General features: G+C 33.3%; 1 protein-coding gene and 1 non-coding gene across 2 annotated transcripts; one reads left to right on the forward strand and one right to left on the reverse strand.

Annotated features, from left to right (window-relative positions):
* Positions 1-6,022: 6,022 nt before the first annotated feature.
* Positions 6,023-9,193, reverse strand: LOC108913452. Its single transcript, XM_018719006.1, has 2 exons — positions 8,795-9,193; positions 6,023-6,145 (listed from the first exon to the last, which is right to left on the reverse strand). The coding sequence occupies exons 1-2, from the start codon at positions 9,191-9,193 to the stop codon at positions 6,023-6,025; spliced, it is 522 nt and encodes a 173-aa protein (XP_018574522.1).
* A 1,718-nt stretch (positions 9,194-10,911) lies between these two features.
* On the forward strand, positions 10,912-10,994 carry Trnal-uaa. The gene has a single exon. It is a non-coding gene; the product is annotated as a tRNA-Leu (tRNA).
* Positions 10,995-15,423: the final 4,429 nt, after the last annotated feature.

Here is a 15,423-nt window from a genome sequence, read left to right on the forward strand (position 1 = left end):
CTTTTATGTTTGATGGTTGTTAATGTTTTTGTTGTTCTTTCTATTTGTCACATGTTTAATTTGAATTGTATGTAAATAAAGGTTAGGTGTATTTTCTCTGCTTTTGTTTTATATAGTTGAATCATGCATCCCCTCTACAAAGTTAGTAGCCAGCGCCTTCCGGTCAATTAAAAATGGATACACACAACGTAGGTAGTCCTTATGACGATCACATATTTTTGGCCACAACTACGTTTATGTTTATTTTTGTCGAACCTAGGGTTGTTATACTACAATACTTCTTTAAATAATTTAGATAAGAAATTCCTACCTTGATCGGTAATCAATTGTTTGGGACACCCGTGTCTTAATATAACATGAATAACAAAATGTTTTGCTACAGTTTCTGCCCGTTGATCTGGAATTGGTATCGCCTCTACATATTTAGTAAAGTAATCTTGAAACGTTAATAAATATTTATTTCCTAGCCTTGATGTAACTAGTGGTCCAACAATATCCATATTTGTCCTTTCAAAAGGTTCCCTCACTTCAGGAAATTTTTGCAACGGCACACTACGCATGTGTGGAGACGTTTTCCGTTGACAACAAGAATGACATTCTGAACAAAATTTAATTATATCACGGCGCATATTTAACCAAAAAAATCTACTTTGAATTAAATCTAAGGTCTTTTGTTGACCTTGATGACCTGCAAATGGCAGACAGTGAAAATCGCGTAAGACTTTATTTACGTAACCTTGAGGAATTACTAGTCGATCTCCTTTTCCATCGGTTCCTAGTTTATATAAAATTTAATCAATGTCAAGAAAATAATCTAAATATGAGTCATCTTTTGAACTGTTTATAAATTCAGTAATTTCCTTACAAAAACTGTGTTTATTTTGTTCCGTTTTAATAGTTTCCTTATCCCATACTGGTACACAAGGAGGTACATCTATACTATTTATTTGCGAAATGCTAAAATCCGATATCTTTTGGTCCACTTGGTATACATAAATATGAATGTTTATATGAGTATCTTTAAAAACAAAATTAATCAATTTGGAAATATGTCCCAAGATAATTTATCGCACCCACACGCAATTTTTGGCATGGCTAAATATTTATCATTATTTCGTAAACAATTATCTTTCAAATTATACAGCGCGTTTAATACGTTTTGGTAGGAAGGTTTTTCATAATACTGACATTTTGTAACTAAATAGTAAATATTTCTTTCTGGAAAAATAAGTGCAGCTACTTCTCCAACATTTTTATTTTGCCCAATAAGTTCTTGTACACAACCAAATCTCTGTTTAAATTCCACGGCAATACCTTTACTCATTCTAAAATCTTTTGATACACAGTGAGCTAATGAAAAATGCTCTGGACAGTTAAAAAGGTCACCTTTTATTTCTTTTACATTCGAATTAACACATTTAATTTTATTTATATCTTCGATAACTTCATTAAATTCTATTAAATTTTTTGAATTAGTTACATTATAAATTCTACTTAGAGCGTCAACATTTCCATGCTTTCTACCTGGCCTATGTATGATTTCGAAATCATATTCGCTTAAAAGTAACGCCCATCTAGCTAGACGCGAAGTTGGATCTTTCAAATTTAATAGCCATTTCAACGGTCTGTGATCTGTAATAATTGTAAATCTTTTTCCATACAATAACCATTTAAATTGTTTAACACCAAATAATACTGCAGCTAATTCTTGCTCGGAAACAGTGTAATTTTTTTCAGCTTTATTAAATTTTCTACTAGCGAAAGCAATAGGTTTAATAGGTTTTTCAAATCCGTCCCTTAATTGACTTAAAATGGCTCCCGCTCCTACACCACTAGCATCGGTTGCTAAAATAAACGGTTGACTAAAATCTGGATAAATTAATACGGATTCAGACGTGACTGCAGTTTTTAGTATATCTATTGCTTTTAAAACTTCTGGGGTAATTTCGAATTTTATGTCCTTTTTTGTTAAGTTAGTTAAGGGAAATGCAATGTCTGCAAAATCTTTGATAAATCTACGATACCATCCAAGTAAACCTAAAAATGCTCGCACGTCTTTTACATCTTTTGGTACTGGGAATGACTTTACGCATTCAATTTTCTGTGGGTCCGGTTTAATTCCATCTTGCGAAACAATGTGGCCCAAATATTTTACCTCTCTCAATAGAAATATGCATTTACTCGGTTTTAATGTTATATTAGCATCAATTAAACGTTCAAAAATGAGTGCTAACTTTTTAATATGATCAATAGGTCCTGTCTGATTAAATACTATAATATCATCTAAATATACCATGCACATTTCATTTGTAAGTCCCGCTAACATTGAATTAACGAATCGTTGGAAAGTCGCTGGTGCATTTATTAACCCGAACGGCATTCTAGTATACTCAAAATGTCCATCAAGTGTGCTGAAAGCTGATAATTCGATTGCTTCTTCTGTTAAGGGAATTTGATGATATGCGTTATTAACGTCAAAAGTACTAAATAACGTAGATTTGCCGAAAAGTTCTAAAGTCTCGTGTAAGTTAGGTAAGGGATAATAATCGCGTTTAGTTACTTTATTCAAAGCTCTATAATCAATACACATTCTAATTTTATCGGTTCCATCTTCACTTTTCTTAATTATTAAAACTACTGGAGCACTCCAAGCTGATTGCGAGTGTCTTATGATACCCGATTCTAATAGTCTGTCAATTTCCTTTCACAAGGTTCCTCGTTGATGATAAGGTACTCTATAAGGTCGTTTTGAAATAGGCAAAGTATTTTCGTCTAATACAATATGATGTTTAACTTTATTCGTACTTGATAATATTTTACTACCTGGATTGAACGCTTGTTTGTATTTACAGATAAATTCGCATAATAAATTTCTAGTATTTTCATTCAAATGGGAAAAATCAAATTCTTCATTTATCCAATCATAATCAGTTACATGAATTTTATAAATATCAATGGGGTTTTTATTTTTCTATGACTGAGTTTTCATATGATAAGGTTTTATTGTTCCCACAACTCAATTTTTCTTTAACTGAACAGGAAATTCGTTAACATTTACTACGCGGACTATCGAATTAGTTGGATTTATTAAAGTGCACGTTGTATAGACGCCCTGTGTATTCAAATTTGTAGGTTCTATTAATACTGAATCACAAATAAAGTTTCTCGTTAATTTTATTCTACAGTTCATTTCAACCCGCGGTGGTATCTCTATATTCTCAACTAATATCGCGTTACACTCAATACAGGTATTGTTCTCGGTATTATTCTTATCTAAAACTTCATACTTTGGTTTTCTCCCGGTGAGACCTTGTGCTTTATCACCAACGTAGGGTATACTTTCTGCCTTTAAAGACTCAGCAGTACCATGGTTATTGATATATCTTACATCCGTTTTGCTCGTATGACTCTTTTCATAATTCTTATCAACCGTCTGAGTTAAGTACTTTCTAAGAATGGTAGTTTGTTCGCGCAATTTTAATTCTGGCAATTTACTACAGTCGTTGCTCATATTTTTACATTCAAATTCACCACAATCTCCTCAATTTTCCTCTATCTTATACCTATATGTACTAGTACCTATCTTTAATTTTCTATTTCTACTAATATCAGTGCTTCCCTCCGGAATTATTGTAACCTCATTAGAGTTATATATTTCATCATCAATCATTAAATCATTATCAAATTCAATTATTTCACTTACATAATTCTTGTTCGTATTCTCATTATTATCTCTATAACATCTAACCTCTGTATTTTCATTCGATATTCTCGTTTCATTAATATTTTCCCTATACGCGAGTCGCGCTAAATTATTTTCGTCAAAGTTCTCCGGCTGTAGCTGTAGGACTGAACTCTATCAAAAATTTTATTATTATAACTCATACTTCGCTTACTCGGAGTCCAAGCATGATTAATTTTGTTAAAACTCGTTTCTATTTCCTCAATTTCCGTTTTTACTAAGTTACTTCCCGCAGTCTTCTTCTCTGGAGCCTGAGCCGAGTTAACTATATTTTCCGGTAATCAACCTGTCATGTTTTTATTTCTAAGATCTATCGTCGTCAAATCAATTGGTTCACATTCACGCTCGTTGTCCCGTACTAATTTTCGTTCGCTGTGTTCGTCATAAATATCTGTACCTCTTAATGCATGCAGTGATAGCAATGGTATATCATACCCCATATTTTTAAAATTATTCGGTTATAACAGATGTTTACTTGATTTCTTATACAGAAATCTCTCCCTAAAATTCCTGCAACGCCTAGTGGAACTTGGTCTTTACATACTATTAATTGCAAATCACCTAAGGAAAAATTATTATAAGCAAAGTTAACATTAACCGTGCCTAAAATCGGAATAACATGACCTGTGACGCTAGTTAAAGTAATATCTGTTTCTTCCATTATAACCCAACTTTTCTTAATATAATTATTTTTTATAATTGATACGGCAGAACCTGTGTCCACTAAAAAGTTTAATGTAACTCCGTTAATTGAAATTTGGATGTATCCTGGTGAAACAATAGTATTAAAATGGATCTATGGAATTTGGAAAATTTTTCTAGGGGGTATATATTTCTATCGCCACTTTTTAATCCAACGTTTCCTCCTGAGGTACTGTAGGTGAAACGTGATGGGAATTTAAAGACGGCCGTGTTAAATTATTCTGATTAAAAGTCGTAGTCTGGCGTGGAATCGCTCCCGTATTACGATCGATTGGTCTATTGAAAGAGAAGCTTTGGTTCCTATCACGCGTAAACTGCGGTTCATCCCGTGTCAAATTTCTCCTACGATCATTATTAGAATGAAAGTTATCATTTCTAAATTGCACATTCGACTGATTATTAGTACTGTAACGATTATTTTGATAGAAATTTTCTCGACTGTTATTATTATTATTATTATTAAAATGAAAGTTATCATTTCTAAATTGCACATTCCACTGATTATTATTAATACTGTAACGATTATTTTGGTAGAAATTTTCTCGACTGTTATTATTATTATTAAACGAGTGATTTCTATTACTAAAATCCCTAAAACTTACATTATCTGCCTGGCAATTTCGTGCAAAATGGCCTGGTTTGCCACATTTATAACACTATATTTTCGCGCGTTTCGTCAACAAACATCATTGTTGTATTTGAATTTCGCGGTCGGAGCATAAATTCGATTAATTCCTCCTGTCTAGCAGACTCTTCCGCTTTATCAATATTTAAATTTGGTTCCCTCATAAACACAGTTCCTACATTTTCTAAAAGATTTTTATTTAATCCGGCTTTAAATTGATTTAATACTAACTGCTCTACTTTTTTTCCTTATTCCTACTATTTCGCCTACTTCAGCCGTTCCCAAATCCTCATCTAAAATCGCGACTCCTATTAATTTTAATCTAGTCACAAATTGACTAACTGACTCATCATGCCGTTGGTAGCATTTACTTAAATTATTTAGAGCCTGTCTCGGAATAATAATAGGTGAAATTCCGTGTAGTTTAATTGATCTAGCGTAGCATCCGTCCTAAAAAAGTTATAAGCATCTCCGATCAATCTAAATTTAATAATATTTAAAGTAGTTTTTTCGTCCCAATCATCTAATTTTGCTCGCTGTTCGATTTTTTCGAAATATCTTCTAACATTAAATTTACCTGAAAATGGTTCTACTGTATTTGCGATCATTCCTAAACTAACTTTTTGTGTTATAACAGTTGAAGCGGAATTATCGCTATTAAAATCTGAACTAGTTGGAACTGGATCTGTCATTTTGCCTATATATTTTTCAACTCAACAATTTTCTATAAATTAGACAATCTCCCAACAAAATCTTTCAAAACAGAATAAAAAATTGTAAAATAAAATACGCTAGAATAATCAACATAAAAATCATAAATTATATCAATACCTGTAAAAATAAAATAAAATGTAACATCCTAATCTGTGCTTAATCAGAATTGTGAATAACCTTTAATAAATTTATTTATTAGAGCTCAAATCCCCTTAGCTGCCAGCATTGTAATGACCACCCTATTTGGTGTCTGAGCGGTGTATTCTATTCGAACCCTCTTTACTAGAGGAGGTAGCTGCCACCACCCCAGCTGGTGGTCTGCCGGGGAAATCGTCGCTCTTCGGAGGGTGGGTGTCGTAGCCCTAAAGGTTTGGGATTGAGCTCCAATATAAACACACCGCTAATTTAAATGATACTTTTAATAAATTATGCTGTCACAAAGAAACAAACAAAATAAACAAAAAAGAAACAATTCCTATAAAACAAACAAAATTTCGTTACTTCTTCGTTCGGTCCTAGGAGTAGGTTGTAACCTTTGGTACCCTAGAGAGAATTTTTGATTTCTATACAAAAATTAAAAAATTTGGTAAGGTACTGTAACTTTACTTATAGTTTTATTTCACCCAAATATGTTATAGGTAGGTATAGATAATCGAAAATAATTTAATTTATTTCATTCAAAATTTTAAAAATGTGACCTTGACATTTACTCTTGCGCTGTTTTTTAGAAAATAGCATTGAGCGACTCCAAACTAATTAATGCAAAATACACTACACTCACGTTAGTTTTCGACAGCTTTAACAAAAAATCTGAAAACTTTGAGAGAAACTGTACTTTTTTTGAAAAGAAACGTCATTTTTTTCTGACTACAAATTCGAAAAGAGCGTGTCCGAAATCATCGAGAACTACATTTTCACATTTTCACTTTTTGTAAGAAAATTTATAATATGTAATCTTATTTTTCGATATTTATTGCTTGTTACTGTGAATAAAAGAAGGAAATGATCTTTTTGTACTGTATTTATATAAAAATTATAATTACATGTCACAAATTTATACTATGTCACTTTTATCAATCCAAGAATTATGTGTCTTGTCTAGCCCTAACTATTTCACGAGTAGTTTACCATTTCGGTTTCTTCTGAGGACTTTTTCAATTACATAGAAATCGTGATGTGTAGTTTTCTGAATTTCCTCTTCATAAAAGGCTCCTTGAATTTCTTGATTGTTTTGATCTTTCAATAGATAGGTAGTTGGATTACTCCTATAAACCTTTCTTATTATAAAGACCTCGCTGCTTCAATTTGGTGTGTAAGATTTACTAAATGTCTCTCTGTATTTGCTGATTCTTACATAATCCCCGACTTTAAACTTTACTGGTTTCGGATCGACGGTTTTTAAATAGCTATAAGCTGTTTGCAACAGCTTAGTAGCATTTTTGTTATTTACTTTAATGGGGGCCAGACAGTGGCGGCTCGTGAAGGATGACTCTAGGACTCCGCCCCCCCAGATATTTTCAAACTATAAACTTAAAATAATGTATTTATTTAAATCAATAAGAAATCTAAATAGCATGCATCCAATATCTCTTGGATGTTAGGTTGGTTGCATAGAGTGCTTGTACTCCGTGAACGTAGCTCAGATTAATGCCATCTGCCATCTATGATAGTACCAAAGAGTTATGTTTGACCGCGCACGCAATCCCCACTCTATCGCGGACCGTGAAATCTGAGTCCATCGTGCAAACATATTTTTACATATGATTGGACAAATTGGCGCGAATGGCACGTGGAGGGGATAGGCGACGATAGGCTCGCGAGATTTGTTTTGGGACTCCATGAGGCAGTAGCCCGTATCACTGAAGTGTGGTTATACGTGTTTTGTTTTTGCTTTGGCGCTTTTTAAGACATTATATTTTATAAGTTTAAGTTTAAAATGAGGGTTTGTGAAATATAAAATTTGTTATTAGTAATTTAAGTTTAGAGGAAAAAGTCGAATTCAAAAATAACGGACGTCCAACGCCAGTATTGAATTTAGTTCAGGTGCAGAAAGAGTGCAAAAGTGGGCCGGCTTTCGCAAATTTGATAAAAACATTTATGATAAGACCCTGTGGTCGTGTGGTTGTGACCAAACAAATAGATTTTTTTGTTTTGTATGTTTATTGTATGGAGGAGGCGAAGAAAACTGGACGAAAACTGGAGTTTCTGACTTGAAACATTTAGAAATTAAAATTAAGAAACATGAAAATTCTCCTAAACACCAAAATAAGTTGGTGAGTTTTTTACTTTTAGGAAGAGTAAATATTGCTTCTTGTTTAAATAGTGCTATGCAGAACAAATAAATAGTCATAACGAAATAGTTAAGAAAAATCAATTGCTTCTTTCAAAAATTATAAATATCTTAAAACTATGTGGTACATATGTAACCTTCCTCTTCGTGAACATAATAAAAAAAGTGACTCGGTAAACAAAGGGCTATTTTTAGAACTGATAGACTATACTTAGTGCAAAAATTGATCCCGTTTTAGATAAACATCTTAGTGATGCCCATGTTTTTAAAGGAACTTCAAAAACTATACAGAATGAACTATTACAGTAATCTACATAATTACATCCTAAATGGGTTGGTTGATCGATTATCCACTTCAGCCCCCACACGTTGGAATTTTATTTCTCGAATTGTATCTAAGTAGCTACTTTACACACTGACAGTATTCATTTTGGGGTACTTGCAAAACACAATGACCTTCAAATTCCTTAAAATTTTTCCCCTGCGGCGCTAAGCGGCGGGCTACCGTTCCCCGCACCCCCCGCAGCTCTTATGATGTACGTCCTCTTTTCAAAATGCCCCTCCTGTATTCAAACCCACGGGCCGCCACTGGGGCCAGACCATGCGTTCGATGTTGTGTCTCATTATACCTGTTCACAATCTCTGGTAATATATTTATCCATTTATAAGTCCCTTGAACGCTGAACTGCTTCCACATTAAGTTTTTCAGTGTCCTGTTTACTCTTTCCACAACACTAGCTTTTAAATTTGAGTACGTGCTGTAATGATTAATTTTGAATTGTGTCATCAAGTTCTTAAATTCTTTATTGTAAAACTTCTTGCCTAAATCTGTCTGACAATTATGTGGCATGTATTTCATCTGGGATAAGATCTTAGCCATAGCATTACTCACTTCTTTTGCGGTTTTGCGATTAACAGGTTCCGCCCACACAAACTTGCTAAATACGTTTATAACGACAAGAATGTATCGGTAACCCTTGTTAACCTTTGGATAAGGTATCGTTTCCACCAAATCTGCTTGAATTAAATCATTTAATCCTCTAACTAAAACGTGTCTTCTAAAATTTTTTCTAGCTGGCTTATGGAGTTCGTTTACTACTACTTCTTTGATATTAGACATTCTTTGCTATAGGACACTGTAAAACTATTTCTGCATATAAGGACGGATGTCCTAGTACGACATCGAAAAATAATATATCTCCTTTATTTATAGTGCGTCCAATAAGACTTTTCATCTTAAAGGCTGATCCGAAATTAAGAAACATGTCACAATCGGCTGGAAAAACATCTACATATTCGATTTTTCCAGATACCGGAAAAATATATTCTTTTTTATTCTCCAACGTATACCTATTCAATGCTTTGTTTTCGAAACCATTTATCTTTACAATGATGTAACGATGGTTCGCAAATGTAAAATGGAGCAGATTGTGGGGAAGATATCATATTTGGTGAAACATAAGGAACAGATCTGTCTTTTAAAATATGTCGACCAAATTTATCGATGAGCATGTTTTTCAAATAACAGTTTATGACTAAATGGGGTTTATTTCGTGAAATTTTTTATTTTATAATTTTTGCCTCTCTGAGCTCGTCAATAATCGCTATCAGTTCGTTATTGTGTGAATTATTTCCAGCCATTTGTGACGCTATCAACAACCGCATTCTATTAATTATCTCATTAGGGTCATCGAAGTAGACGTAATCGATTTTATTATTGGATAAGTCTAGCAATCTACCTTTAGTGTAAGATTTTAGCGATTGTGTTCTACAGAGAGGTTTATTTGGTGGAGGAGGTTTGGAGAATGGTTGTGGGTGTGTTATCGATTTCAAAATTCCCTTTTTTATTAGATACGGTCTAATTATTGTTCTATATTTTTCTGTTTGCGTCCCCTGAATCTGCTCTTCAGGTTTGAGGTTTCTANCTACGGAGAGGTTTATTTGGTGGAGGAGGTTTGGAGAATGGTTGTGGGTGTGTTATCGATTTCAAAATTCCCTTTTTTATTAGATACGGTCTAATTATTGTTCTATATTTTTCTGTTTGCGTCCCCTGAATCTGCTCTTCAGGTTTGAGGTTTCTACGGTACGCATTAGATCTATTTAAAATATCCATATAATTATCTAAATCTGATTGCTTGTAACCTATAGGTTGTTTCTTAAACAGTAACTCATATAATCCGGGAGTTCTACTATAAGTTACACCTCCTACTTTAATATCATTTCCAATAATGTCTAGATCTGCTCCTCCAATTTTAAATTTCTCTGTTTCGATATCATGCGTTATGCCATATTGACGATCAATTTCCTTTTCATCTCCTCTTACGGATAATATATTGCCGTGGTAACGGGTTATAAGCTTCTAAGTATTCTTGAAAAACTTTTGTGTAGGAAAGGTCTTGAAGAAAAGCACGACTTTTTTCCAGTTCTTGGTTAATCAGTTCACTACTATTCTGGTCTTCCGCAACTGACTCTGTCGGATCATACTGAAACGTATCTTCGAGAAAACTAGGCATTGACATAGGTAGTTGAGGATAGTTACATGTGTCTAACTTTTTAGGTGTAGACGCTGGTGTTTCGAATTTAACATTCGTAGGTTCTTGTTTAATCGCCACATCTGTTTTAATGTTGGATAATAGTTTTTGCAACGGTTCCGTAATAGGTTTATATAACTTTTTCCAGTTGAGCCTGAGATTGGGCTATATCTGATTTTAAATTTCTATATTTTTGTCGAACAGATTTTCTGATTTTAATCAGTTCTTTTGCTAGTTCTTGATTCATTGTCATTATCTTAGATAATGATGAAGTATGATATGTGTATATTTATTTATAATAAGAGCAGTCAGGTTGGCCGAATGGTTTAAGGCGCCTTGTTTAAGCCTGGGTTCCGTAAAGGAGCGTGGGTTCGAATCCCACACCTGACAAACTTTTTTATGATGAAATGTAGACATCAAACCCTTTTCTATACCTCCCTGATGATACAGGATAGTCTTTATCAATAACAAGGAATCCATATTTATCTTTCCAGCATTCACCGCATGTCATTGAATTGTTGAAAAGACATGTCTACATTGACGTGGTTGTCATAAATATGTTTTAAATTTGTAACATCTTGCTTAAAAACAATAATAAAGTTCGAGTTATCCCTTATGAGTTGGTTTGGGATTGATGAATATGTCTGACACAAATAAAAACAGTCCGTATTTTTATGACGGCCGAAACAGAAATAGTCTCTCACAATGCTCTGATTGCAGCAAATTACATCGTCAAAAATTATTACAGAATTAGGTTTTATTTCACTGGGAGGAATTACCTCGTTGCCGTCACTGAATTCATAATATCCTATGTCTTTTAAAGGAGTTAGCAACTGTTTCAAGTATTGATAGGAAGTGTCTCGAACACGATATTCAATATAGTAATAGCTCAGATCTAAAGGATCGTCATAAGGCTGACTATCAACTTGAACAGCGTGTTTGGGAGAGAGTTAAATCTAAAGAGGCTACTTTAGCGAAAAAGCTGCTGCGTGGATTGTTACCAATATCATGACAGCGAAAAGGAAATTGGGTATGAGGTTAAGAAAGAAACTAAAAAGGGGTAAGGGTGTTCGTAACAAACGTATAAAAAAAGGATTATCCCAATACCTAAAAAGGAGGATTTTTACAACTTTTACCACCAATATTAGGCGCTTTGGGTGCTCTTGGAGGCGAGGCTGCAGGTATAGCTAAAGCTGTTAACGACGCCAAAGCAAGAAAACAGCAACTGGAGGAACAGCGAAGACATAATCTAGCCATGGAACAGGCTGGCAAAGGATTATATTTACGTCCGTACAAGAAAGGGAAGGGATTGTATCTGGCACCGTACAAAAAAAAAACTCCCAATAAAGCTGCCCCGCCGTGCATTAACAAATGTAGATTTGTTGAAATTTGTTAAAAAATTACAAATTTCCAATTTCCGAGGTGTTTTATGAAGGATAATTTACCATCTATTATTAATGAAAATGAATGTGGTATCGTTAATTTGGATATTTCATCTGGACCCGGTACGCATTGGACTGTATATGCAAAGAAAAATGATACTATAGTATACTTCGACAGTTATGGAAATTTGAGACCCAACACCTTAACAAAATATTTTTAGCGATGGTAGCTTTGAAATATGGTAGCTGTAAAATATAATCAGGAAAAATTTCAAAATGATAATGCTTATAATTGCGGTCAACTGTGCCTAAAATTTTTATATAATATGTGTAACTAATCAATATGCTTTACTTCAAATATAGTTCACAATTAAACAACATGTCTTTTACTCTTTCCCTTTCGGGAAATTCCTCTATATTGAGTTCAGATTTTAATCCGCCGATATACTTAGATGATGATTCAGATTATGTTATTGGGTTATCTAACTTTGAAACATTCAACGTTATTCCAAACATCGATGAAACCAACAACAGACTCACTTACGGTAATATAACTATATTTATTCCGATAGGTGCCTATGAAATTGATGATATTAACGACTACCTACAGGAAACAATTCGACAACCTTGCGAGATTAAAATTATAGCCAATCGTATTACTTCAACTGTTAAAATTAACACAAATGTCGATATAGATTTTACAGCGGATAAATCAGTAGGTCATCTCTTAGGGTTTAAAAAGAGAGTTCTTAAAGCAAATCAATTAAACGAATCAGATTTTCCAGTCCAAATTATTAAGGTTAATGCTTTATGCATAGATTGCAACATAGCGGTCGGGTCATATTCCAACGGACAACCCGTTCATATAATTCATCAGTTCTTTCCAACCGTAGCGCCAGGATATAAAATAGTAGAAGCGCCCCAAAATATTCTATACTTAACCGTAAGTATCAAGACTATCAACAACTTGAGTATTAAAATACTCGATCAGGACGGAAACCTTGTCAATTTTCGTGAAGAAGTCGTAACGGTAAGACTACATCTAAAGAAACTCTCATAGAACATGGTGGTTCAGTACATCGTAGTACAATGTCCTGCTTTTAAGCGCAGTTATAAAAGGAGAAACAAAAGCAAACCTCCGATTAGTTCGAAAAGAAGCACTAACAAAGTAACACGTGAAAATAAATTATTTTTAAAATCCGTGGGTATAATGGATATTTTGAATATTATCCAGCAACCCCTCCTAGATAATTCCATCGCTAGTTTGGAGTTCCATAACTATCAACCGTTCGTAACTTCTAAATTTGATTATAATGACGAAATTAGAATTGCAATTCAAGAACTGGACGCGTATATTTTACCCTGTGAAAGCATGCTGTACTTAGAGGGAAAATTAACAAAGGAAAATTAACAAAATGCTGGATGGTTTCCGAAAGAAACCTTAATACCAGACACCGATAAATTTATTGTATGCATACCCCTTAAAATGTTGACGGGGTTTTTTGAAGACTACGGAAAATTTTTTTTAAATATGAAACAAGAATTAGTTCTGATTCGAAGCAGTAATGACTTGGACGCAGTAACATCTATTGATGAAACAGAAAAACCTAAGATAACTATTGAAAAACTTTATTGGAGAGTTCCACACGTGACTGTAGGAATCCCACAACAATTATTGGCTTTAACTAAAATTTTGGATAAAAATGGTGAAATATTGCTTCCGTTTAGAAGTTGGGAACTTGTTGAATATTATATAATAATATTAATATTGACTGAGACTAAGAGACATACTTGGCCGGTCAAAACGACCACTAAACTAGAAACTTCTCGTCATATTATTGTCGCTTTTCAAAAAAATAAGAAAAATAAAATAACTTCTAATATGAGTGAATTTGATAATGTTAACCTTATAAATATTAGAGCATTTTTAAATTCCGATAGATATCCATACAATGATCTGTTACTTAACTTCAACGAAAATAAATACGCGACACTTTATGAGATGTTTTCTAATTTTCGTCAGTCGTACTATGAAACAGGTAACCAACCAATATTTAACCCAACTGACTTTAAAAAATCTCACCTATAGCACACATTGATTGTTCTCGTCAAAAAGAAACAATACAGTCAGGATCGGTTGTCCTTAGACTTGAATTGGAAATGAGTGAAAACATATCCAGCGAAACTACTGCGTACTGCTTAATTTTACATGACAGGGTATTCCGCTATAATCCTCTAACAAAAATTGTTAAATTGTTACAGGTTTAATTTCGTGTAATCGGTTAAACCGGTATTATACCGTAACAATATGTATATAAGAACAGTAGATAATGATCTTCAGATATATAAAGGCCTTACAAGAGTACATAGAAAAGCTTAAAAAAATAAGAAAAATTGATTTATATTGTTTAAAAATATCTGTATTGAAACAGTTGGAAAACTTAAAAATATGACATTAGTGTTAGACATACAAGGATTTAAAATTGAAAACAATAAATTTATCGTTAAAGAACTGGCAGCTTTTGATGGACAGAAGATATTTCATTATTTGTTCAAACCTCCATTTCCCTTCCATATGCTCTCTGCACAGTTACAGAGACAAGCATCGTGGCTAACAGAAAATCATCATGGTATTGAGTGGAGAGATGGATTCACACCACTTCACAAATTCAAAACAATTGTTCCAACCACCGCAATTTACATAAAAGGGAGAGAAAAAGCGAACTTTATCAGGAAATTTGTTAACATTCCAGTTGTCGAACTTCCATAACAACTCGTGCTACAAAAATCTACACCTAAATGTTTTTATCATTGCCAAAATTATTGTGTTTGTGCTCTTTCAAATGTATATTTTTTGTATGACACTTTTAGTAATGGTTTAAATTTAAATAAACAAATAATATAAATACTTTTTTCGTTTTAATAAAACACAATCTAATAATACAATTTTTTATTAAGGTACAATTTAACAAAGTCTTTTATTATATATTTTGTTTCTATGACTACTATCCAATACAGGATTTATAATATCTGACAGTTCTGTTATTTTCCTCTGGAAACGTGCTCGATCGCATGCAAAAATTTCCCAGTACATTTTTCTAGACGATTGATACGCAAACTGCCAGGTTACAAGCATGTAAATTGTGTCTTTTTCATTAAACGTAACTTTTTTCATTCTCAGCTTCAAATACTTTTGGATACAAATAAATTAATTGCATAATCATTAAGGCATTTTCACTATTTCGATTTGTGCTTGGTTGCAATAGGTTTAAGGCATGTTCAAAGATATTTCCTGTTTGATTCTGAAGCCCTTTCTGTACAATTTTAAAATAGTTAGGGAACTGTAATCTCTCCAATATATCCAGTCGATACTCTAGCACGGGTATGCAATCCCATAAACTGCATATAGTTTCATAACCCAGATACACGTAGGAATT

This window comes from Anoplophora glabripennis, unplaced genomic scaffold (assembly GCF_000390285.2).
Source record: "Anoplophora glabripennis isolate ALB-LARVAE unplaced genomic scaffold, Agla_2.0 scaffold662, whole genome shotgun sequence".
Lineage (NCBI taxonomy): Eukaryota > Metazoa > Arthropoda > Insecta > Coleoptera > Cerambycidae > Anoplophora > Anoplophora glabripennis.